We start from the raw sequence: 25,625 nt of genomic DNA, 5'->3' as shown, positions 1-25,625 counted from the left end.
CCTGGCAGCTTTCAAGAGATTATACCTACAATTATAATTTCTCAATTTGACTATCAGGTGTCGTGATGTTTTTTTGGAGTGTATAATCTTGGGTGGAGACCGTTCAGCCTCTAGTACATGAACGCTGGTTTCATTCGCGAGATTCGGAAAGTTTTCATGAAGGACTTGTTCCACGACATCTTCTAGACTTCTTTCTTTCTCCTCCCCTTCAGGAATTCCAATAATTCTGACGTTGGAACGCTTCATGGCATCACTTATTTCCCTAATTCTGCTTTCGTGGGATCTAAGCTGTTTGTTCCAGGCTTCCTCCTGATCCTTTCTCTCTATCTGTTTGTCTTCCAGATCACTAATTCTATCTTCTGTCTCAGTTACCCTAGCTTTGAGAGAGTTTAGATTGGATTGGAACTCATTGAGAGCATTGTGGACCTCCTCCCTGGTAGCTTTAAGCTCCGCCCTAACATTGTGAACATCCTGTCTGGTCGCTTTCAGTTCGGCTCTAATCAATTCTGTTTGGTCATCCATGGCTTTCTCCAACCTAGCTATTGCCTGGATAATTGTTAGCCTGAATTCTCTTTCCGACATATTGTCTATGTTGATAGCCGTTAGCTCTGTTGCGGAAGGTCCATCCTCTGTATTTTTCTTCTGTTGGGCATTCCTCCTCCTAGTCATTTTGGTGGGAGAAGACTGAACAGATGTAGCTGGATGTATCAACTCTGGTGCAGTCAAGGTGCACCCTGGAACACTTCCTGATCTCCGTCTCAGAAGCCTCAGTCTGGGTGCAGAAGCTGAATAAATTCCCCCTTGGACGCTGGCAGTGCAGGTTCCAAGTTAAAGACCCTGGGGGCGCAGGATCTTTTGCTCGTCCCCAAAGCCAAGGCAGTGGCGGCTGTCTGGGAGCTCCTGACCGCCAGAGTGGTTCCAAGCAGCGATCGCACACTGAGATTTTGCCGCTGGCCGGGGCTGGGAGTGCCTGGCTTGCGCGCACCTCTTTTCAGAGGCGGCTGTGGGTCGGGCGCGCGTCTGGGGCACTGAGAACGGGGCTCTGGTCCGTAAGCCGCAGGCTGGGCTTTTGCGCGCCTCTGTCCGGGGAAGAGTTTCGCGGGCGCGAGGCTTAGACTTTGAAACAATGGCCCGGGTCAAGAAGCGCCGCCGGGCCTTAGAAACCCAGGAGAGCTGGAGCGACGTGCACGCGCATCTCAAGCTTTGTGGTAGGGCTAGCGCGCGTTCTGCAGACCGGCACGGCTCCCATCCCGTCACAGGAGCCGGAACCCCGCGCTCTGGGGCACGCTGGCGGCTTAGGGACCAGGAGCCGGTTTCTCCGCTGCACTCTCTCTGCCTCCGCGCCAGGGAGGCCGTCTGGGACCGGGGACTCAAGCCCCTGTCCCTAGCCGCCCCGATTCCCACAGTTTGCCCCCGCGATCCTTTGCTCTTTTGGAGTGCTTTCAACCAGTCTCCGAGTTAATGCTGGTCCCCAGACGCAGGGCACTCTCGCTCGTATCGGGGTATTACTTTTGCACCGGTCGCCTCTGGTGGCTCCCTCCCCCTTTTGTTTATCTTCCGATATCAGTCCGCTGTTCCCATTCCGCTTTACCTGCTCACTGGCGTCTTCTGCCCCTGTAGAGATCCAGACGTGTATAATTCTGATCTCAGGCTGATTTCATGGGTGATCAGAGTTCTTTGGTAGGTAATCAGCTCACTTTGGGGTACCAGCTGAAAAGACGCCTCTTCCTAGTACCCCGCCATCTTGTCCCCCCCCCCATCAAGCTAATTGCAATACTTTTAATTCTCTAATGTTCAACATCCCAACTGGAAGCAGAATTCCCAAATATGTCTGTTGGAGTTTAAAATTATTAATAACTAAGCATTTAATGTCAATATTATATAAATATATGGCACATATAAACGTATATATAATTATTTTAAAATACATTTGTATGTAATTTAAAATATAATTACCTAATAATTAATACCTTTGTGTATGATTTGTGTGGAAGTTAACAGGACTGGTGTATGATCTGCATGAGGGCCTGTAGTTGCTGATTCTGGATTCTAGACCCTAGACATTCAAGGTAGAAAAGTGGGAGAAAGGGAGTAAATAGATAAGCATAAATACTCAGGAACATATGTATTGAAATATTGGAAATCATTTTCTGGCTGGACAGTAATGACTGTTTTTGGCTTTTATTTATTTACTTATATATATATTTAATCTTTTTTGAGATTTATTTATTTTAGAGAGAGAGAGCAAGAGCCTGAAAGCAGGGGGAGGGTTAGAGGGAGAGAGAGAGAGAGAGAGAGAATCCTCAAGCAGACTCCCTGCTGAATAGTGAGTTGGGTGCAGGGCTCGATCCCAAGACCCTGAGATCATGATCTGAGCCAAAATCAAAAGTTGGATGCATAAGCAGCTGAGCCACGAGGTGCCTCTTGGCTTTTATTTAAAATAAAGTGGAAAACTAGCCCTAGATGATTATTTTTTTTTACCTTACTTTTAATCTTTTTTGTCTTATTTTATTTAAATTCAATTAATTAACATATACCGTATCATCAGCTTCAGATGTAGAGTTCAGTTATGCATCAGTTGCATACAACATCCGGAACTCATCACATTCACATGCCCTCCTTAATGCCCACCACCCAGTGACTCCATCCCCCTACCCGCCTCCCCTCAAGCAACCTTCAGTTTGTTTCCTAGGGTTAAGAGTCTCTTATGGTTTGTCTCCCTCTCTGATTTCTTCTCATTTTATTGTCCCTTCCCTTCCCCTCTGATTGTATCTTTGTATGATATTTGTAATTTACATTACATTTAGCTGTTGTGGCATGCAAAGTCTTAAAGGGCAGAAACCAGATTGTGAATAGTTTTGTTTGTTTTCATTGTTTTTCTGTACCAAGAGCTCTTTGGGCAAGAAATGTATTTCAACAGAAATAATTTAGACTTCTGATATTGAATTATGAGCAAAAATATAAGAAAACATGAGTAAACATGCTAATTACAAACATTCATTCTCCTCTGTTGCTTGAAAGTTATTCACTGGTTTGAACATTATTTTTTCTACAGAAATTTAATCCATTTTCAGAATGCATTGTTCTGGTTGAGATAATTACTCAGTTATACATGAAAAGAGGAGGCTCCTGCAGTCAACTGGATGAATTACCTGTTTCAGAGAGTGCAGCATATGTAAATATGAGCAATTTATAGAGAATTTTAAATTCATAACAGTTTTGCACTCCATCTCCTTGTTCTTTAGAAGCAATATACATTTATTTTAATGACCTGGTATAGTGCATGGGACATGAATATAATCAGTATGTAAATGAAACCTACTGAACATAGATATTATTGTTGAAATTGAGCCAAGATCTTCATTTATTTTGATTTGACTTTTTAGATGAAATCCTTTGAATTGAGTAATGTTGAAGTAAATTTTAAGACTTTTTTTTGTAAAAAGAGGCTAAACAGATCATTAAAAATGACATCTCAAGTATATTTGCTAAAAATAAACATCTAGGTCCAAGCATTTACTCTGTGTGTGACTAGGCAGTTAGGCTGTTTTCACACACATCATTGGTAACCCAGGTCGGAGCGGAGAAAACAAGCATTGTTGATGCCAAGATCTCTAGCATCATTTCTTGTCTGCCTCTTGCCCCCACCACCACACATTTGGGCTTCAGCACCGCACATTAACAGCTTCTTCTTTAAGATTTTAAACTCCAGGATCATAGTTTCTGAGTAGAGTTTTCTCTCTGTTAAGCCATCCCCATTGCTTCTTGCTCTTCAGACCACAGTGCCCCACTCTGCTCTCCCCCACAACCAGGTCTGCCAGCTTTCCCAGCTCCCCTGTCCAGACCATGTGGGGACACGCTTTTTGTCCCTGCTCTTCTTCGGGCCCTCATTGACTGAAGGAAGCAAACATCAACTAAAAGAATAGTGCCTTGGTGGGTTATAATTTGCTATCCCAACTTGCCTTTCCAATCTGCACTGTCCCTACCTCAATCATGGACTTGCCTGGGGTTTGCCCAAGCAACTAAAAGCCATACTGTGTTTATTCCTCAGCTTCTCACCCCTCTGGCTTTTCTATCCTCAGTCTGTCTCACATACCTCAGCATCCCTTTTCTGAGACTGTTCCAGTCGTTTATCCCTGTCCGCCCTCTCTTCATTCCTATCATTAGTCACTCGAAGCAGGGTCTTCTGCTAACATGGGATCAAATTTCTGAGGTCCTAACCACATTGTCCTGAGAAGCCCAGCTGCTGTCCTTACCACTCAGGATGGTTCAGAGTGTATGTTACACTTATTTTCCTTCTTCCCCCTTACTCACTCTTCAGATTGAGCAGGGCAAGACTCTGTTACTTGCTAGCACTTGCTAACCCAAGGGGTTGTAAATACTCCCCATTCTTTGCTGGGGCCTTGACACAGCTGACCGTACCTTCCTTTTTGAAAAAGTCTTCCCTGGGCTTCTTCCTTACCATCTGGCTTGATTCTCTACTTTCTTGTTCTAAGGGTTCTTTATGGCTTCTTACTGATCTGTCAACTTCTAAATAGAATTCCTGAAGATTTCTTTGTAGATGCGTAACAATCAGGGGCCTGCTGGAAACAGACGGCACATGATACACTTTATTTTTCACATCTAGCACTGTTTCTTTCTCTCTGTTTCTCCCTTTCTTTTTTCTGTCAGCACATACATGCCCATGGCTTCACCAGCTGCCTCTCTGTTTATGACTCCTGAATCTATGCCTTATCTTTCTCAACCAAGATCCAGGTACTACTTCCATTTGTCTGCAAGATGTATGCACTTGAATATGGCAGGCACTCAGATTTAATGTGATTGAAATGGAATTCATTACACTCCCTAATCAACAAAATTAAATTGAACAAAACAAAAATTGGAACCTGTTTTCTGTATTCCTTCTTCAATAATGGCACAGCCTCCTGTCGTCAGTATTAAAAGCTGTTTTTATTTTTATCAAAGTTAAACTTATACAAAGTGCCAAAAGCAGTTCTAACAAGTTTTATTATAAAATAGTTGTCCCAAGACCACCTTCTCCCAAATCTTCCCCAGTACAGAGACAACTGTTTTTGTTAACTTTAGTTAGTTGTTAGAGCATTTATGCCTGTGATTTTTTTTAAATAACATATAATGTGGGGCTCCTGGGGGGCTCAGTGGGTTAAGCCTCTGCCTTCGGCTCAGGTCATGATCTCAGGGTCCTGGGATCGAGCCCTGTATCGGGCTTTTGCTTGACAGGGAGCCTGCTCCCCACCACCCCGCCTGCCTCTCTGCCTGCTTGTGAACTCTTTCTCTGTCAAATAAATAAAGAAAATATTTTTTAAAAATAACATATAATGTATTATTTGCTTTAGGGGTAGGTCTGTGAATCATCAGTCTTACACAATTCACAACACTTACCATAGCACATACCCTTCCCAATGTCCATCACCCAGCCACCCCATCCCTCCCACCCCACTCCCCTCCAGCAACCCTCAGTTTGTTTCCTGAGATTAAGAGTCTCTCATGGTTTGTTTCCCTCCTGATCCCATCTTGTTTCATATTTCCCTCCCTTCCCCCCAGGACACTCTGCCCTGCCTCTCAAATTCTTCATATCATAGATCGTATGATAACTGTCTTTCTCTGATACACTTTAGGCCTGTGATTCTAAATACAGGCTTGTTTTGCAACTTTTTGACTTTTATGTGGGGTTTTCACTCTGTGTCTGGAGCTCTCTTTCTTCCCCGGCCTCCTGGCCATGCACACTCTTCACTCTATTCATCCTCTCCATGTAGACAGACCATAATTTTAGCTAGACCAAAATTTGTGTTTACCTATAAACAGTCACTATAACTCAGAGAAACATTTGTCCACTTTTGTTTCTAAAGAATAAACAGCTCAAAATCATGTCAGTCACTTTCACATATTTCTGTGTCATTTTACTTGAAAGGGAAAAAATGTTGGTAGTTCAGAAAATAGATCTGTAAAATAAATAGATCATTAGGTTTTGATTAAACTTAAATAGATTTGTTCAGTAATGTTTACATAATTGGAACAGGCGTATTTGAATCTGCACATTTGTTTGTTTATTCATTTTTCCAACAAGCACAGTGTTAAAATGCTTCAACAAATATGCTCCAGATATTATCTGGTGCTGATAACAAAAAAAATTGGAGGAAATCTTCAGTTTCCGGTTCTGCAGGTAAGGAGCTTGGAAGTTGCCATGGTGTCCTAGAAACAAGTAAAAAAGCTGAACAGGCTAGAAAACCAACAGTTCTTTTTGGATCTGAAAGTGAGGGGAGTATGCAGGGCACACTGTTGCCCTGAGATTGGAGAGATGGCAAGTGGGTACAGGGAGTCATGACCTCCTGGAACATGAGGAAAACCTGAAAGGGAATCGACAAATTGCTGGAGGCTGTGTGTGGACAACTCAGAGTTAAAAGCTCCAGGGGACCCAGTCATGGGGGCCTCCACAGTATTGTGAAGTTTACATCTAGGAACTTGACCAGATTCTAATAGGAGCTCAATTACAGTAAATACTGAATACAAATCTCATACATCCAGCAGTGGGAGGGGAAAGGAAACCATTTTGAAATAGGCCAGAGCACTCTGTTCTTAGCAAAGCCTGTCCTCAGGGGAAGCTAGCTAACCACAGTCTAACCTACTGAGGTGTTACCAGAACCTAATTGACTTGAAGGAAGGGAAATACCTACCTCTAGCCTGCTGTAACCATCTTGTTCCAGCTGAGGGAGGAGAACAAACCTGAGAAATACCAGTGAAGTTCACAATCCAGAGGCTCACTAAAACACAGATCTAATCACAATTCTCTAGAATCTATACCCTCCCCCTACACCTGACTCCCACAGTAATAAAGTCTTGTTTATAGTTGTTCCTTTTACCTGATATATCATGCCTATCAGGAAAAAATTATAAGGCATACCAAGAGGCAAAAAAAATCTTTTTGAAGAGACAGAGCAAGCATCAGAACCAGACTTAGCAAGGATGTTAGAATTATCAGACTAGAAATTGAAAACAACTGTGATTAATATGTTAAGCATTCTAATGGTTAAAGTAGACAGCATGCAAGAATAGCAGGACAATATAAGCAGAGAGAAGGAAATCCTAAGAAAGAACTAAAAGAAAATGCTAGAGATAAACAACACTGTAGCAAAAATGTAGAAGGCTTTTGATGGGCTTCTTAGATTGGTCATTTCTGAGGAAAGTACCTCTGTCCTAGAAGGTGTCTCAATAGAAATTTCTAAAACTGAAAAGCGAAGAGAAAAAAGGAAAAAACAGAATATCCAGAGACTGTGGGACAATTACAAAAAGAGTAAAATATATGTAATGAGAATACCAAACGGAGAAAAAAATAGGAACAGTAGAAATATTTGAAAAATAAGGATTGAGAATTTCCCTCTATTATTGTTGAACGTCAGGCCACATATTGAGGAAACAGAGAGAACATCAAGCTGGATAATTGCCAAAAAACTATACCCGGGTGTACCACCTTGAAAAATATAAAATATCAAAGATAAAGTCCTAAAAGAAGCCAGGGAAGGAGGTTGTTGTACCAGTAGAGGAACCAAGGTGGGAATTATATCTGTCTTCATCTCAGAAACCAGGAAAGAAAGAAGAGAATGGAGTGAAATATTTAAAATGTTGAGAGAAAAACCCTCACCAACCTAGAATTCTGTACCCTGCATAATTATCGTAAAAAATGTGAAGGAAAAATAAGGACTTTTCAAGACAAAAATTGAAGGAATTGTTGCCAGTAAGTTTGTCTTACAAGAGTGTTAGAAAAAATTCTTTTGAGAGAAGGGAAATGAAATAGGAAGAAACTTGGCTCTACATAAAGAAAGTATTGAAGGAATAAATGAAGAGAAAGTGAAAACTTATTTTTATTCTTAATTGAACCCAATAATAATTAAATTACAGTTAATTCTAAATAATAAGAGCAACAATGTTTCTATTATATTTATTTATATATATTATAGGTATATGTTTATATGTATATGTTTATGTATGCTGTGTATGTTCACTGAATGACAGCAGTGATATCAGAGGCAGGAGAAAGGAATTAATATTATTTTATGAGTGAAATGGTATGGTATTATTTGAAAGTATACTTTAATTAGTTGTAAATGTATATTGTAAAGTGTAGGTCAACCACCAGAGTTTTTTTTTTTTTAAGTATAATTGATGTGCTAATAATGGAAAAATAGAATCATAAAATACACATTCAGAACCATGAAAGCAGAAAAAAAAGTAGAGCACAAGAGTGGAAACAGAGAAAAAGGACAGTGAATATGGTAGATGTTAATCCAACTATGTATATTGGTAATTATTTTGAATGTCAATTGAATAAATGCACCAGCTAAGACAAAGATTGTCAGACTATATAAAAATACATGATCCAACTATATGTTATCTCCATGGAACCCACTTTAAATATAAAGATACGTATAGATTAAAAGTAAAATGGATGGAGAAAAATATACCCTGCTAACACTAGTGAAAAAAAAATATCAGGAGTAGCTATATTAATTATAAGCAGAGCTGACTTCAAAGTAAGGAAAGTTATTTGGGATAAAGAAGGACAGTAGATAATGATGAAGTGGTCAATTCTCCAAAAAATAATTCTTTTTTTTTTTTTTTTGTAAAGATTTTATTTATTTATTTGACAGAGAGAGAGGGATCACAAGTAGGCAGAGCAGCAGGCAGAGAGAATGGGGAAAGCAGGCTTCCTGCTGAGCAGAGAGCCCGATGTGGGTCTCTATCCCAGGACCCTGAGATCATGACCTGAGCTGAAGGCAGAGGCTTAACCCACTCAGCCACCCAGGCGCCCCCCAAAATAATTCTTAGGTACCTAAGAATAGATCATCAAACTACATGAGGTAAAGAGAAATAGATGAATCACTATCACAACTGAAGACCTCAGCACCCCTCTCTAAGAAGTGGGCAGATCGAGCAGGCAGAAAATCTGTAAGGATCTAGTTGAACTCAATAAAACCATCACTCAACTATACAGACTTTCTTATCCAACAACAGCAGAATACTCATTCTTCTCAGACTTACATGGAACATTCACCAAGACTGACCAAATTCTGACCCATAAAACACACCTTAATAGATTTTTAAAAATATATAAAACATACACACAATGGAATTATAGTAAAAAACAGAAAGATAATTAGGAAACCCCAAAATACATGGAGATTAAATAACACATTCTAATTAACACATGGTTCAAAGAAGAAATCTCAAGAGAAAATAAAAAAAATATTTTGAACTAAAAATATCAAAAATTGTGGGATGCCTCAAAAGCAGTGTTTAGAGGGAAATTTATAGCATTGAATGCATGTATCAGAAAATAAGAAAGATCTAAATTAATCAGTAATCTAAATTTTCACCTTAGGAAAATAGAGAAGAGTAAATTAAATCCAAAGTAAGCAGAAGAAAATAAATAAGAAGAATTAGAGCAAAAGTCAGTGAAATTGAAAACAGAAAATCAGTAGAGACCCAGTAAGCCAAAGTCTGGTTCTTTGAGATCAATAAAATTGATAACCCTCTAACCAGGCTGACTAAAAAAAATAGAGAGAGGATACCAGTTACTAACATCAGAAACAAAAGAGGAGACATCACTGTGGATCCTCTGAATGTTAAAAGGGTAATAAAGAAATACTGTAAGCAACCCTGCCCACAAATTTGATAATCTAGGTGAAGTGGACAGATTCTTTAAAAGACACAGTCTGCCAGAACTCACACACAAAAAAACATAGACCTCTGAATAGACCTTTGTATATGAAGCAAATTGAGTCAGAAATTAATAATCTCCCAAAAGAGAAATTACCAGGCCCAGATGGTTTAACTGGTAAATTCTTTTTTTTTTTTACTGTTTTTTTTCCAATTTATTTATTTTCAGAAAAACATTATTCATTATTTTTTCACCACAGCCAGTGCCCCATGCAAGCCGTGCCCTCTGTAATACCCACCACCTGGTACCCCAACCTCCCACCCCCCCGCCACTTCAAACCCCTCAGATTGTTTTTCGGAGTCCATAGTCTCTCATGGTTCACCTTCCCTTCCAATTTAACTGGTAAATTCTATCAAACATTTAGGAGAGAAATTATACCAATTTTCTATAATCATTTTTTAGATGGTAGAAGGAGAAGAAATACTTTCTAATTCATTCTGTGAGGCCAGAATTAACCCTCAATTCAAAGCCACACAAGAACATTACTAGAAAAGGAAACTATAAGCCACTATCTGCCATGAACAGGGATGCAAATATCCTCAACAAAATATTCACACATCGAATCCAGAAACATATAAAATGAATTATACACCATGACCAAGTAGGATTTTTGCATGATAGGCGAGGCTGGTTCAATATCCAAAAATTAATATATTCCATCATATCAACAGGCTAAAAAAATGACATAATCCTATCAATAAATGCAAAAAAATTTGATAAAACCCAACATATATTCATAATAAATACATATATTCTTTATGCAAGTAATTTAGAACTGGCCACTAGTAAAATTGATGTTGTACTAATAAATATAAGGATGGATAGAAAAAATATGTAACTCACCCATGGCTTCAGAAATTTAGAAATAGTGCTCATGATACATTCAGTTCATAAGTACAGTTGCAAGTATGTATTTTTGCTGATACTACCCATATAGATACGATAGTCATTGCAAAAATTATTATTTATGCCTTGTATTGTCTGTTGTGTTATTCAGTGTTCCCTATATAAATGTACAGTAAATTCTTGTCAGTGATAATATGGGAATTTAAACTAACTGGTGTAGTTTTTTTCATATTATAATCAGAGTTGTGTAATATTTCCCCTTTGCCATTATTTTTTGGGGGGGATTATTTATTTATAAAAGTCATCTTTAGACTACCAAAGGTAATTACGTGTTTTGGCTTACCTGGGATAATCTGGGATTATACATGTTGTAATTGTGAACTCAGTAGTGCTCTCTCTCTTATGCTCTAAAATGTCCCATTTGGACAGTAAATCCTGTGGTCCCTCAAAATATAACCAGCTTTTCTTCTCTTTCACATGCCTTATGTCCCACTATTCATATTTAGAAACACTACCTTCCTTTAATGTAAGCGGCTAAACTCCTTTTTGTGTTGGTGGTTTGTAAATAATGAGTATGAAGAAATTTGTAGTTGAGTAGAAAACCCTTGATGATTTGATAGCAGATCCAAAGTGGGAATTCGGGATGTCAGGACAAATGGAGAGTGCTTGTTGAAGCAGTGTCCGCTGTGAGGGCCGGTGTCCTGAACAGAAGAGGAAGGGAGCACAGGTTATTCTAATGAATAACCAGAAAGGAAACGGCCTTTATGTTCACGATGGACGTGTAGCATATGTCATTTCATTGCTTAACACATTTCAAATCTTCCAACAGAGCTTATAAAGGTATTTATGTTAGTTACCACCATAAACTGATTTTGAGGTTGTGTGTCCTCACACTGCTTCTCGAGGAGGTTTTCCTTCCTAAGATATTATCCATGGACCTGTGGCTGTGGGGCCCTGAATGTGGCTACAACTATGCCTAACTCTGAGGAACTATTTAGATTTCTTCACAAGAATTAAAGCCCTGGGAATTCTATTGGAAATTTGGCATTTTTATTTCTTGTGGAAATCTTATGGGGAAAATATATTTTATGGGAAAAAAAACTAATTGTATTTGTTATAACAGTAACCATAGAAAGAAATGGAAACTTATGTAGACATATTTATCACAGATGGAAATATTTGGAGTTAAATGCCTTCAACATTAGGCCTTCAACCAGATCCCTCTTGGATTGGTTTCTTACAGAATTAAAAAAAAGATTTGTGATGATTTAAAAAAAGAAGTTATTCTTCATTGCTTTAGATATAAGTGAGTTTAGTGGCAAGTTCAGTTGATTAACAACCTCGTTGCCATGGGGATACCTAAGGAAGCATTTTAAAAATTTTATCCAAAACCACCTTTAGCAGATAATCTAGGATGTGTGGTTAAAAAAAAAAATACAATTTCCAGGCATTGTTCCTGACATCCCCCATCCCCTGAATTAGAGTTCTGGGAGGGCAGGAGAGAGTTGGTATTTTGCTAACTGAATTTTGAAAACCACTGTCCAAGAAATATGCTGAATTTGGGTCATGGCCTTAAAAAATGACATGTATTTTAGAAGAGCTATTGTAAAGCTGTTAATTTTTTTATTTCATGATTACATGTCTTTCTTTTTATAATGCTTATTATAGGAATGTACTAAAAGGAAGATGAAAGCAATTGTGTTTGTAAAAGAGCAGATGGGTTTAGGGAGAGGTTAGCAGGGAAAGGGAATTGAAGTAATTTACTAAGAATGGGTGTGGAAGCTCTGGAAAGGACCGTAGGTAGGGGCTGCCAGTCCCAATACTACTGAACAGCAGTTCAGGTTCATGGTCAGGAGGATGAGTGGGGGTTTCACATCACAAACAAGGACTGGAAATGCTGGGCATAATTCCTTATCCCTATGGATCTCATTGGCTTCTTATGTAAAATGGAAGTAGTAATGTGTGAGACTAATTTTAAAAGTCTACATACTTGTCTGTTATAACACCTTTTCTTCATGTTCCCTCACCCTCTGTTCTTGCCTGGAAACACCCTTGAACAGACTGGCTTAGTGTAGAATTAATGTTGATTAATGTTGAATGTTGAATGTGAAAAAGTATGCGTAGTTCTGGACTGCAACCCTGTATTCTTCCATGCCATTTTGTTTTCAGTATGAAAATTCCTTTTTATACTTTAGAAATGCAATTTACCTCTGCTACAGTAGATTCCTAGATATAGTAGTCCCAAATATCCTCACAATTTATATTCTTGTGTTGTTTCAAGAAATGTTCTCAGCTGAAGCCTAGTTTTGTTGTTTACTAGGGTGGGATCTCCGCGAACTTCTTTGAAGTCTCCTTTCCAGAATCTATGAAAACAACATATTGTAGACATTAAGTGATGATGTATATATTTTACAGCTGTGTCTGAAATATATAAGCATACAATAAAAGTGAGTCCCCTGCTATACCCAGTGCTCTTGCACTTAGATGATGGTGGTATTTTTGTGAAGGTGTGATGTGAGCTTGCTTGTCTTACGGAGGAACTTAGGTCTAGACTCAGCACTCTTTCTGCACCCCCCACACCATGCAACAACAGATGTCTGCATCACAGGAAGTGAGGTTTACTATTGCCTTATTAGCACCAATAGTTATGAGTAATAAATATCAGTAATAATATATGAAAACTCAGTTTTTCTTTCTAGAATGAAATGGAAGGTTAAGTCTAGTTAACTGAAAATGTATTCAGTTAAAGCAAGAAGAGTTCAGGTACAGTGAAGCTTCTTTCTGAATAAATTAACATCATCTACATGCTTATAATTTGTTCACCATGGGCTTTTAAAATAGATTAGAAGCCTCTGACAATAAAATACACATATCCAGTAAGCTCATTAATGTGGAAATTACAAATTTAAAAACCATATAGCAGAAGCAAAGAAGCATAGTAATATCAGTTAGGCTAGTAAAATTGCTGTGATTGAGCATTAAATTTAGCTTCCAGTGTTCCTAGACAAAAAACTGTTTATTTTCCAGATGCCATAAGGCACAATGAGGAGTGATGGTTACTGCTGTGTATCTCATTCCACTGATGGCTTTTTGAGGTCTGAGAGTATGTAAGTCATGGTGCTAATGTCATGGCAGCATCGAAGATGGCTGAAGCATAGTGGTAAGGCTGGAGAGCTGAGGGGCAGTAATGATAAGGCAAAGTGAGAAAGTCTATGTCAGAGATGATTGGCGACTTTGGATTTGCATTAAGGCGTATGGCCTTGTTTTTTAATATGCTGATCTAATTCTTACATGTCCAAGTAATTTTACCAATCATTGAGATTGTTTGGTTCAATTATCTGACTTTTACCAAATTGAGACTGTTTGATTCAATTAGCCAACCTTTGTTTTCCAGTTTATCAAAACCTGAGGTAGAAGTATCCATGTGTTTACTCAGCTTTATATAAACCCAAATATATAAAATTCATAAATGCATGAAAGGGAGATGATTTGGTTTCAAAATAATTCTTTCCTTTATGAAAGAACTCTGTAAATATTCTTAAAATGCCAATCTCCTTTATTAACTTGACCATCTGGTTAGAATTCTTAAAATTGGATTTTCAACTCCAGAGATATGAAGATCCACAGATATGAAAATATCTTTCATAAAGATTTATATGGGTCAGATTTTGGTTGTATATTCCAAGTTTAGATGGCCCTTGTCGGGGAGTGGAGCCTTGAATCTTTGGATTAGGAAGGGCTCTTTTTAATCCCATCCCCATGGTTTCATTGTGAGTGATTACATACAGCACTGGAAAGGGTAATTTAATATTCCTTAATGAAAGTAAGAGAAAAAAATTGAACAAAGTACTTAAAAACATTGTATCTGCTTTCAAACTTTTTTTAAAAAGATAGTGTCATTTTAGTTTTTCCGTTTCAGACCTGAATTCCACAGTAGGATTCCCAAGTCCAGATACAATAGCAGGAATAGAGAGACCTGACTCCTTGCAGCAAGATTTGGCCTGTCTTGTTTGTGCTTAGAGGTTGTGGTCTTACTTCTGAAACATAAACAGTTGCACTGTAAACTGAAAAGAGAAGGACATTGAAAGTCAGAGGAAATATTAAAATTTGAAAAAATTTATATTTTTCCTTATCTCCATTTTACATAATTTCTGCTGTTAAATCCAGAGCAACAGGTATCATTATTTTATTTGTTTATTGGTATGTTACATTAGTCACCATACAGTACATTAGTTTTTGATGTCGTGTTCCGTGATTCACTGTTTGCGTATAACACCCAGCATTCCATTCTTGAAAGGAGAGCCAATTTTTGCTTGTCACAACTAAATATTTAGTTGTCTGGTACTGACAATGTTATGCAGTTTGGCTATGTCCAGAGTGCTGAAACATCACAATATATAAATATAGTAAAAGATCAGAGTAGTCCCATTTGATAGCAGCTGCGTGTAGAAATATTTTAAATAAGATAACTTTATGGAGCTATAATTTACAAATGATAAAAGGTTACAGATTTTATGTATGGATTTTGATGACTTGAGAAATGTACATCCTGTATAACTACCATCCCAATCAAAATTTGACAGCTATCCAATACCACAGAAGGTTCCTTTTGTGCCCCATTGGGGGCAGTTCTGCCCCCCACCTTCTCCCAGACAAATGTGGATCTGATTTCTGTGGCTGTTCTCAAATTTCATATAAATGGAACAATACAATGTGCATTCTTTTGTGTCTGCCTTCTTTCTTTATATGAGGGCTGTTTGATTGATGCATGATTGTTCATGTATAAACAGACTGTCCCTTTCTGTTGGTGACTACTATTCATCTTATGCCCATACTACACTTGCTTGTGAATAGATGTTCATCTGTTTTTGGGCATTTGGGTGGTTTTCAGCGTTTGACATTTTTGAATGAAATTGAAAGGAACATTTGTTTACAAATGTATTTTCATCTTTTGGGTGGAATTGCCAGGAGCCACAGAGTAAGAACATCTTAAATCTATAATAAAATAGCACAACATTTTCTAAAGTGATTGTATAATTTTCCAACCCTGCTGACATTGTATGAATGTTCTGGGAGCTCAACAGCCTCACCAATAATTGATGTTGTCAGTCATTTAATTTAAGTCATACAAGTGGGTGTGTGGTATGTCTCATTTTGGTCTCTTTGATGAATATGAAGTTGAGAATTTTTTTATTTACTTATTGACCATTCATGAACCTTTTCTTTCATAGAGCATGTTAAGTCTTTTGCTCATTTTTTTATTGGGTTGTCTTTTGTCAGATAAATATATTACAAACATCCTTGGCTTGGTTTTCCTTTTTATTAATGATGATTTTGAAGAATTTATTATGATTAAAATTGAGTTTATCAGTTTGTCCTCTTTGGGTAATGCTGCTTATATGTTAAGAAATTCACTAATATCCCAGTATCATGAAGATTCTATCTTAAGTTTCATCCTTGAGTTTGATTGTTTTAGCTTTTTTTTTTAGGTCTGTGATCCATTTCAAATTAATTTTTATGTGGGAGGTGAGGTAGAATCAGCTAGCTAGTTTGGATTTTGTTCACATGTGGATATCTACTTGATGTAGTATCATTTACTGAAAATGCTGCTCTTTCCCTAATTAATAACCTTGTCATAGCCATTGAAAAGCAGTTGAATGTGTGTATATATATATGTGTGTGTGTGTGTTTATGAATTGATATAATCTTTTCTGTTCCAGTAATGTATTTGCCTATCCTTAAGCCAAATGACACTGTCTTCATTACTGCAGCTTTATAGTAATTGTAGAAATCAGTTAAAATGGGTGAAAAAATAATGAATGCTGTTTTTCTGAAAATAAATAAATTGGAGAAAAAAAAAAAGAAGACCTCAAACTTTCTATCAAAAAAAAAATGGGTCTTTAAATTTGTTCATTTTTATTCCATATTGTTGTCATTCCACCTGATAATACTTACCTTTTACTTCAAATATTGTCTATAATATTTCTTGCAGTGCAAATCTGTAGGTGAATATTTTCTCAGGTCTTATTTATCTGAAAATTAATTTTACTCCTTTTTGAGGGATTTTTTTGTAATATATAAAATCTCAGTTGACAGTTTATTTCCATTACTACTTTAAAGGTGTCATTTCATTGTCTTGTTGCCTTTTCTGTTTCTGATGTGAAGTTGGCTACATTCTTGTCATGTTCCCTGTATGTATATGTTATACTACTTTAGCTGCTTTCAAAGAATTTTCTTTTGTCTTTCATTTTTAGTGGTTTGTATTTATTTATCAAGATTTATTTATTTATTTATTTGAGAGAGAGACAGGAGAGAGAGGAGGGGTAGAGGAGGAGGGAGAGAGAGAATCCACAAGCAGACTCCCTGCTGAGTGCAGAGCCCTGACTCAGAGCTTAATTCCAGGATCTGGAAATCATGACCTGAGCCAAAACCAAGAGACAGGCACTTAACCAACTGAGCAACTCAGGCACCCCATTTTCCTTTGTACTTATGCTTGGTTTTGCTGTTCTTCTTAAGATTGTAAATTGGCCTTTTTGACCAAAATAGGGAAATTTTGTTGATGTTATTTCTTCAACTTTTGTCTGCTTTTACCATTATTCCCACCCCATTGTCTGTCTTCTCCTTCTGGACTCTAAATACATGTCTGTTAGGCCATCTGATTCTATCTTACAAGTACCTGAGGCTCTGTTTATTTTCAAAATTTTTTTATTGTGTATGCTTTAGTTTAATAATTGCTATGAATCTGTTTTAATGTTCACTTATTCATTTTTCTGCCATGTATAATCTGTTATTAGCCTATTAAGAAAATTTTTATTTCTGTTTTTAAGTTCTAGAATTCTTTTTGTTTCTATCTTACAGTTTCCATTTCCTTGCTGAGATTCCCTATCTGTTTCCTCATCAAGACCATTTTTCCTTTAGGTCCTTAAACTTTAATAGCTACTTAATACCTTTAATGGCTACTTAAAAAGTTCTTGTCTACTAATTACATCTGGGCCATCACAGGGTCTCTTTTTTAAAAAGTGAGTAAGGCTCACATTCACCTGCTTATTTGCATGCTAAATACATTTTTATTTTATGTTGGACATTATGAATGTTGCAGTGTTTGGATTTGGAAGAACTTGTTGTGTCAGGCAGTTAATACTGATGGCTGTTCTTAAACTTGTTGAGGTTTGATTTTAGTCTTTTTTAGGGCTGGTCCAGAATACTCTAGGACATGGCTCTTACTGCAGAAGTATGGCCTTTTTGGTGTCTCAGTCAAATTCTCAAGGTGTTTTACGATCTCTGCACTCTGGTCTCTCCACTCTCCCAGTAAGTGTGACCTCTGCTATCTTCATTTTACTTGCAGCTCTGTATCAGATGTTCTCTTCTTCACTTCACCCTCTCACCTTGTGCAGGTACAGTCCAGCCCTTGACCAAGGCCTTGCAAAAACAAAACAAAACAAAAACAAACAAACAAAACCCCAGAGATTTCTGGGGTCAGTTCTCTCTAGTGTTTGTCCTCCAGTTTCCAGCTGCTTCACCAGCACTGAACTGCAATGTGTATCTCCTCAACACAGCAAGACTGCCTTTTCTCCACCTCTTCTGCTCTCAGGAAATTGTCCATAGGCTAACAGTGTCACAGGGCTGACAGTTGTACTTAGGAATTCCATTTCTGCGGTGCCTGTTGGCCAGTGTCTAAAAACAGTCATTTCCTGTGTTTTGTCCAGCTTTATAGTTGCTGCTGGGAGAGGCCAGTCTGTCTCAGCCAGAAGCCTACATGTGGTATAAATATGCTTTTGAAAGTTTTTCTTAAGATATTGGTTCTCAAACTTCAGCACATATTAGATTCATCTGGAGGACTGGTTTACACACAGATTTTTAGGCCCTGTCTTTTAGAGTGTCTGATTCAGTGGGTTGAGTTTGGGCCCAGCAATCTGAATTTCTAACAGGTGCCAGGTGATGCAGGGACCGACAGTCTGGGAACCAAACTTGGAGAACCACATGTTTAGAAAGATGGACCTTGAGAAGAAGTGTTGGACTCTATTTGGGATTTACTGTACACAATTTTACCTTTTTCTCTTTTTTTTAGTCCTATGTCCTGTATAACAGACTTATGTTTCAGTTGGTTTATTATAATGCTTGCAATCTTGCTCTTTTTATAAAAAATATGATTTTCGTAAATTGTGGGGTTTTTTTTCATTGAATAAGGGATGCACCATTTAATTGATAGAAACAGAAAATATATAAGAGATTAAGTAGGGTTATTAAACATTGTCATTCTTATATTTTTTTGCTTGCACAAATAATTTGGTTCATTCATCGTGATAAGAAACTTACATAACATGGAGTTTGATAAGTTTCAGAAACAACTGTGTGATTTTTGTTTCAGAAATCAAGTTTCATTTTAATTATTCTTGGACCTGTGTGTGTGTATGTGAGTTATATGTATGTGTGTTTTGTAGGTAAGATGCAAAATAGTGATAACCATTTGCTGGATTGCTGGACTTGAACCATATCTCTTCCTCAGGTTCCCTGAAATCTCACCCCATTCTTTATAGCTAGCAAGAGCGCTATTAATCCATCTACTTCAGCCTATTTTGTCCTCTCCTTTACCCTCATTTCCAGTGGCTCTATCTCTCCTTGTTTGTCAGGATTTTGAAATTTATTGCTTTCTTTCATTCTCTCTAATATCCATGCATTTCCCAATAGTATAAGGCTGCACTGATGTCAAATTGATGACTCCTGTCCATGAAACTGACATGATTTTTTGCAATGGCAGTCAGGAGAGAAAGTGTCTTCCCACCAGCATTATAGTATTTATTACTTGGTTGGGAAAATTGATTGGTATTATCCCTTAAAATTCTAACCAATCTCTGACAGATTTTTTTTATTTACCAACTTTCATTTCTCAGAAAAATTGGTACAACAGCCTTTGGTGGTTAGATTAAAAGGCTCTTTGATGGCACATTTTAAAATATTGTTCTAGTTGTAATGTATGATTATTATAATTGCAGTCTCAAATTCAGAGGTCTGTCTTCTAATATTTAGATATAGGCATAATGAAATACTAATTACTAAATACTATTTACTCAACAGGTTCATTTCGATGGCTGGGACCACAAATATGACTACTGGATGGATGCAGACAGCCCTGACATTCACCCGATTGGATGGTGTGATATAACAGGGCATCCACTGGAAATCCCATATCGTGAGTATTTTGCTCTTTGTTGTTGATTTTTAAATACTCAGCCTGAATTCTTACCTGAATGCTATTTTTTTCATGTCATTATAAGTATTTTATTATTATTATTTTTAAAGATTTTATTTATTTATTTGACAGAGAGAGATCACATGTAGGCAGAGGCAGGCAGAGAGAGAGAGAGAGAGAGGAGGAAGCAGGCTCCCCGCTGAGCAGAAAGCCTGATGCAGGGCTCCATCCCAGGACCCTGGGATCATGACCTGAGCCGAAGGCAGAGGCTTTAACCCACTGAGCCACCCAGGCACCCCCATTATAAGTATTTTAAAAATAAATATCAGATAGGTGATTTGACTAATCAGTGTTATAGCTATGCTATAATCTAATTATTCAGTTAAGCCTCAAAGGAGATACTTTATAAAAGAAAAGTCATAATAATCATTAAAGAATTATTTTGATAGGTTGTCTAGAAGAATCTTTATTTTCTACCTTTTAGTTTGGAAAACTTAACCCAGTCTAAATCCATCTAATTTGCACCATTGATTTTTCGCTGAAGTGCATTTTGGTTTTTTAAACATTCCATCTTAATTAATTTTTATAGATTAAATTTCAAATAGTTTTAGAAGAAACAAATATTTTAAATTTCAGCAGTTAAAAAAACTTTAGTTGAAAAAAAGTCAGCAGTTATGTTGGTATCTTCATTTCTTCTTCCTTTCCAGCTACTTAAAGTTAAGGAGGAAATTAACCACTCTAAATTTTAATGAGCCTTGAACCAAAATATCTTATTCTTTTGTCTGAAGGATTTCTTCGATCTGATTAGGCTGACATGACTAATAGCGGGTTCCAGACACATGTGCAGGCACTGCATTCTTTTGTTTGTTTTGTTCCCTCACTGCCTCTGTGGCTCTCCCGTTGGCTTCTTGGGATGAATCTAGCACATTATTCTGTTAATGAGGCTGTCTTCCATTGAGCCAGCCCGATGATGCTTGAAACGCAGCTCTAAAAGGACTAACAGCGTCTTTGAAGTAATTCCTTGACTTCTTATAAAGTGAGGAGAGGTCCTGACTTAATAATTCAACAGACATGTTTACCTTGTGGTAGGTGCTTCAAAAACGACAAAAAATCAATAAGATACAGGTCCTTATGTAATGTAGAGTGCATTAGCCAGCATGGCGTCTCTATATACAGAATGTAAAACCAGAGACCGTGGTTAGCCCTGTTTTGGAGGGATGGTGTTAGTATTTGTGTGTTGTGGGGTTTTCCTGATTTCACTCTTTACTCTGCCTGATTTCACTGCCCAATATGTCAAAGAGATGTTTCTCATTTTATGATAACTTCTCCTCTTCCCAATTGACAAGCACACATCGATCCTCATCGATGATATCAGTAACATTCTCAAGGAGGATTGGTCTCTGTGGAGGTGGGGATGGGTCAGCATTTCAGGGACAAGGACAACTCTCTACACTCCCTCTCACTCATTGTCTGCTTCTTTGTGAAGCCGCCTAACTGGTTTCTGGAACAGAATGTCTCACAAGCATCCCAAAGTCTGTGGATCAAGCTGAACTTCATCCCAAACCCAAACCCAAACCAAAACAAAATAGACAAAAAAAACCCACAAAACTTCCCTTTCTACTGTAGTTCCTACTTGATTTCAAAGTTCTTATTTCTTTTTTATTTTTTATTATGTTATGTTAGTCACCATACAGTACATCATTAGTTTTTGATGTAGTGTTCCAAGATTCATTGTTTGCATATAACACCCAGTGCTCCATGCAGTACATGCCCTTCTTAATAACCATCACCAGCCTCGTGTATCCCCCCCACCCCTCTCCCCTCTAAGGTGCCTACTTCTTTTTTTTTTTTTTAAAGATTTTTTATTTATTTGACAGGTCACAAGTAGGCAGAAAGGCAGGCAGAGAGAGATGGGAGGGAAGCAGGCTCCCTGCTGAGCAGAGAACCCGATGCAGGGCTCGATCTCAGGACCCTGAGATCATGATCTGAGCCGAAGGCGGAGGCTTAACCCACTGAGCCACCCAGGTGCCCCATAAAGTGCCTATTTCTTTTTTTTTTTTTTTTAAGATTTTATTTATTTGACAGACAGAGATCACAAGTAGGCAGAGAAGCAGACAGAGAGAGAGGAAGGGAAGCAGGCTCCCTGCTGAGCAGAGAACCTGATGCGGAGCTCAATCCCAGGACCCTGGGATCATGACCTGAGCCGAAGGCAGAGGCCTTAACCCACTGAACCACCCAGGCGCCCCAAAGTGCCTATTTCTTAAGCATAGTCATTCTGGACTTTGTTCCTCCTTATCCCTTCCTCACTCCACACATACAATCAGTGACCAACTCTTAACTGATTTTCTTACTTAATTTTTCCAAAATCTATCTCTGACCCCTGCCTGCTCCCTCCCAATGCCATTGCTTTTGCTCTATCATAGTTATGCAGTCTACTAGTTAGTGAGTTACACAACTCATCCTGACAAGCCAAAATAGATCTCAAAATTCAAGCTCTAGAGGCAATATAGCCTGCTTATTAGAAGTGTGGAATCTGGAGTCAGAATGCTTGCATTTGAATCTCAGTTCTGCTTTTTTATTAGTGTGACTCTCTGTGTCAAGTTCTTCATATAGAAATGAAGATAATATTAGTCTATCTCAAAAATTTGTAGTGATTAAATGGGATAAATACACACATAATACCTCAAAAACTACCCAACCAGTAGTATGCACTGATTTAATGTTGGCTGTCAGGAAATGATAAAATATTCTATAGATTTTCATTTTTATATGAAAATATATGAATTATTAAGGATTATGAAACTTGAAATTATGCTAAAATTAATACAAGTAGAGTTTTCCAAATACTTTAATTTGTTTCTTCTGTCCTTTCTTTCTTTCTATTCATTTATTTATATTTATTATTGAATTATAGGTGACATACAGTATTATATTAGTTTCAAGTATTCAACACAGTGATTTGACATTTATATACACTACAGAATGGTCATCATAAGCCTAGTTACTGTCTGTGACTTCAGTTACAGTTATACAGTTATAAAGTTGTTATTATAATATTATTGGCTACATACCCTATGCTGTATTTTGCATCCCTGTGTCATGTTTTCTAACTGGGAATTTGTACCTCTTAATCTCCTTTACTTCACCCATTCCCCCAATTCCCTTTACTTCAGCAACCACCACTTTGTTCTCTATATTTATGAGTCTATTTCTGTTTTGTTTTGTTTGTTTAGATTCCACATATAAGTAATATTATATGGTATTTGTCTTTCTCTGAGTTACTTAACTTAGCATAATATGTTCCAGGTCCACTCATGTTGTTATAAATGGAAAGTTTTTATTCTTTTTATGGCTGAGCAATATTCCACTGTGTCTATCTATACCTATACACCACATCTCTGTATCTGCTCATCTGTTGTTGGGTTGCTTCTGTATCTTGGCTACTGTAAATAATGCTGCTAAAAAACGTAGGGGTGCATATCACTTTTTGAATTATTGTTTTTGTTTTCTTCAAATAAATACCCAGAAGTGGAAATGCTGGCTACTATGGTAGTTCTATTTTTAATTTTTTGTGGAACCTCCATACTGTTTTCCACAGTGGCTGCACTAATTTACATTCCCACCAACAGTGCAGGAGTGTTCTCTTTTCTCTACATCCTTGTCAACACTTGTTATTTCTTTTATTTTTGATACTGGCCATTCTGATTAGTGTGAGATGACATCTCATTGTGATTTTGATTTGCATTTCCCTGATGACTAGTGATGTTAAACATCTATCCATGTGTCTGTTGGCCATCAGTATGTTTTCTTTGGGAAAATGTTTATTGAGGTCTTCTACCCATTTTTTAATTGGGTTGCTTGGGGGTTTTTTGGTGTTGGTTGTCTGAGTTATTCATATATTTTGGATATATATATTTCTTTGAAGACTTACTGAGTATACTATTTGCATATATCTTCTCCCATTCAGTAGGCTGTCTCTTCATTTTGCTGATGATTTCCTTCCCTATGCAAAAGCTTTTTAGTTAGGTGCAATCTCATTTCTTTATTTTTGCTTTGGTTGCCCTCGTCTGAGGATACAAATCCAAAAATAATATTGCTAAGAACTATGTTTAAGAGTTTACTGCCTATGTTTTCTAGTATTTTTATGATTTTAGGTTTATATTTAGGTCTAAATGTATAGTTTTATTCCCCCTTATAATTGATTTCTAGTGTTTAGAAAAAATGCTTCTTACGATTTTAGTCTTCTTACATTCTTTGAGATTTGTTTTGTGACTTAACATGTAATCTATTTTAGACAATGTTCCATTTGCACTTAAGAAGATTATATATTCTGGATGCAATGTTCTGAATATATCTGTTAGGTCTATTTGGTCTAATGTGTTGTTTAAAGCCACTGTTTCCGTATTGATTTTCAATCCATTGATGTAAGCAGGGTATTAAAATTCCCTACTATCATTATAATACCATCAGTTTTTCCTTTATGCCTGTTAACATTTACTTTATATATATTTAGGTGATTCTAGGTTGGGTACATATATATTTATAATTGTACTATCCTTTTGTTGGTTTGAACTCCTTATTTATTACGTAATGTGTTTTTGTCTCTTATCATAATCTTTATTTTTTTTAAAGATTTTATTTATTCATTTGACACAGAAAGAGAGAGAGAGCGATCACAAGTAGGCAGAGAGGCAGGCAGAGAGAGAGGGAGAAGCAGGCTCCCTGCTGAGCAGAGAGCCTGATGTGGGGCTCGATCCCAGTACCCTGAGATCATGACCTGAGCCAAAGGCCTCTGCTTTAACCCACTGAGCCACCCAGCCACCCCCATAATCTTTATTTTAAAGTTTGTTTTCTCTGATGTATGACAGGGGTATTGCTACAACTTTTCTTTTCTTTTCTACATCATTTCTTTACTTTTCCATTTGTATGTAATATATCTTTCCATTCTTTTACTTTCATACTTTATATGTTTTAGGTCAAAAGTAAGTCTGTTATAGGCAGCATATAGATGGATCCTGTTTTGTTTTGTTTTGTCCATTCAGCCCCCTTTTGTCTTTTTTTTTTTAAAGGTTTTATTTATCCATTTGACAGAGAGAGAGATCACAAGTAGGCAGAGAGGCAGGCAGAGGGGAGGGGGAAGCAGGCTCCCTGTTGAGCAGAGAGCCTGATGTAGGGCTTGATCCCAGGACCCTGAGACTATGACCTAAGCTGCAGGCAGAGGCCCAACCTACTGAGCTACCCAGGCGTCCCCCCCTTCAACTTTTAATTGGGCATTTAGTCCATTTACACTTAAAAGAAATTATTGATAGATATGTACTTATTGCTATTTTCTTAATTATTTTTTGATTGTTTTCATAGTTCTCTGTTTCTTTCTTCTCTTCTTTTCCATTGTGGCTTGATGACTTTTTGTTAGTGTTATATTTGGAATTTTTTTCTTTATTTTTTTGTTTATGTATTATAGGTTTTTGTTTTGTGATTACCATGAGGTTCATATAAATACCCTGTGTATACAGCAGTCTATTTTAAGTTGATGGTCACTTAGATTTGAACACATTCTACTGATTACTCCCTCTACTTATGTTTTGTGTTTTTGACATATATTATTTTGTGTATCCCTTGACTATTATTGTAGATATAGTTTATTTTACTTCTTTGTCTTTCAACCTACATGGTAGCTTTATTAGTGTTTAATCAGTGACCTTTACTATGTTTGCTTTTAGCAGTATGAATTTTTCTTTCACAATTTTCTTCTACTTATGGCCTTTTCTTTTCTGCTGGAAGAAGTCCTTTTAAACATTTCTTGTAAGAAAGTTTAGTGGTGATGAACTTCTTTAACTTTTGTTTGGGAAACTCTTT

General features: G+C 37.3%; 1 protein-coding gene across 1 annotated transcript in view; it reads left to right on the top strand.

Moving 5' to 3' along the window:
• L3MBTL4 (L3MBTL histone methyl-lysine binding protein 4) overlaps positions 1–25,625 on the top strand; it is a 448,888-nt gene that overhangs the window by 237,911 nt on the left and 185,352 nt on the right. Inside the window, exon 13 of the mRNA XM_044243369.1 lies at positions 19,655–19,769. Coding sequence (XP_044099304.1) covers positions 19,655–19,769 — 115 coding nt within the window. The remainder of the gene's footprint in view (positions 1–19,654; positions 19,770–25,625) is intronic.

The sequence above is a fragment of the Neovison vison genome, chromosome 3 (genome assembly GCF_020171115.1).
Source record: "Neovison vison isolate M4711 chromosome 3, ASM_NN_V1, whole genome shotgun sequence".
In the NCBI taxonomy this organism is placed as follows: domain Eukaryota; kingdom Metazoa; phylum Chordata; class Mammalia; order Carnivora; family Mustelidae; genus Neogale; species Neogale vison.
This window is presented reverse-complemented; position numbering and strand designations above follow the sequence as displayed.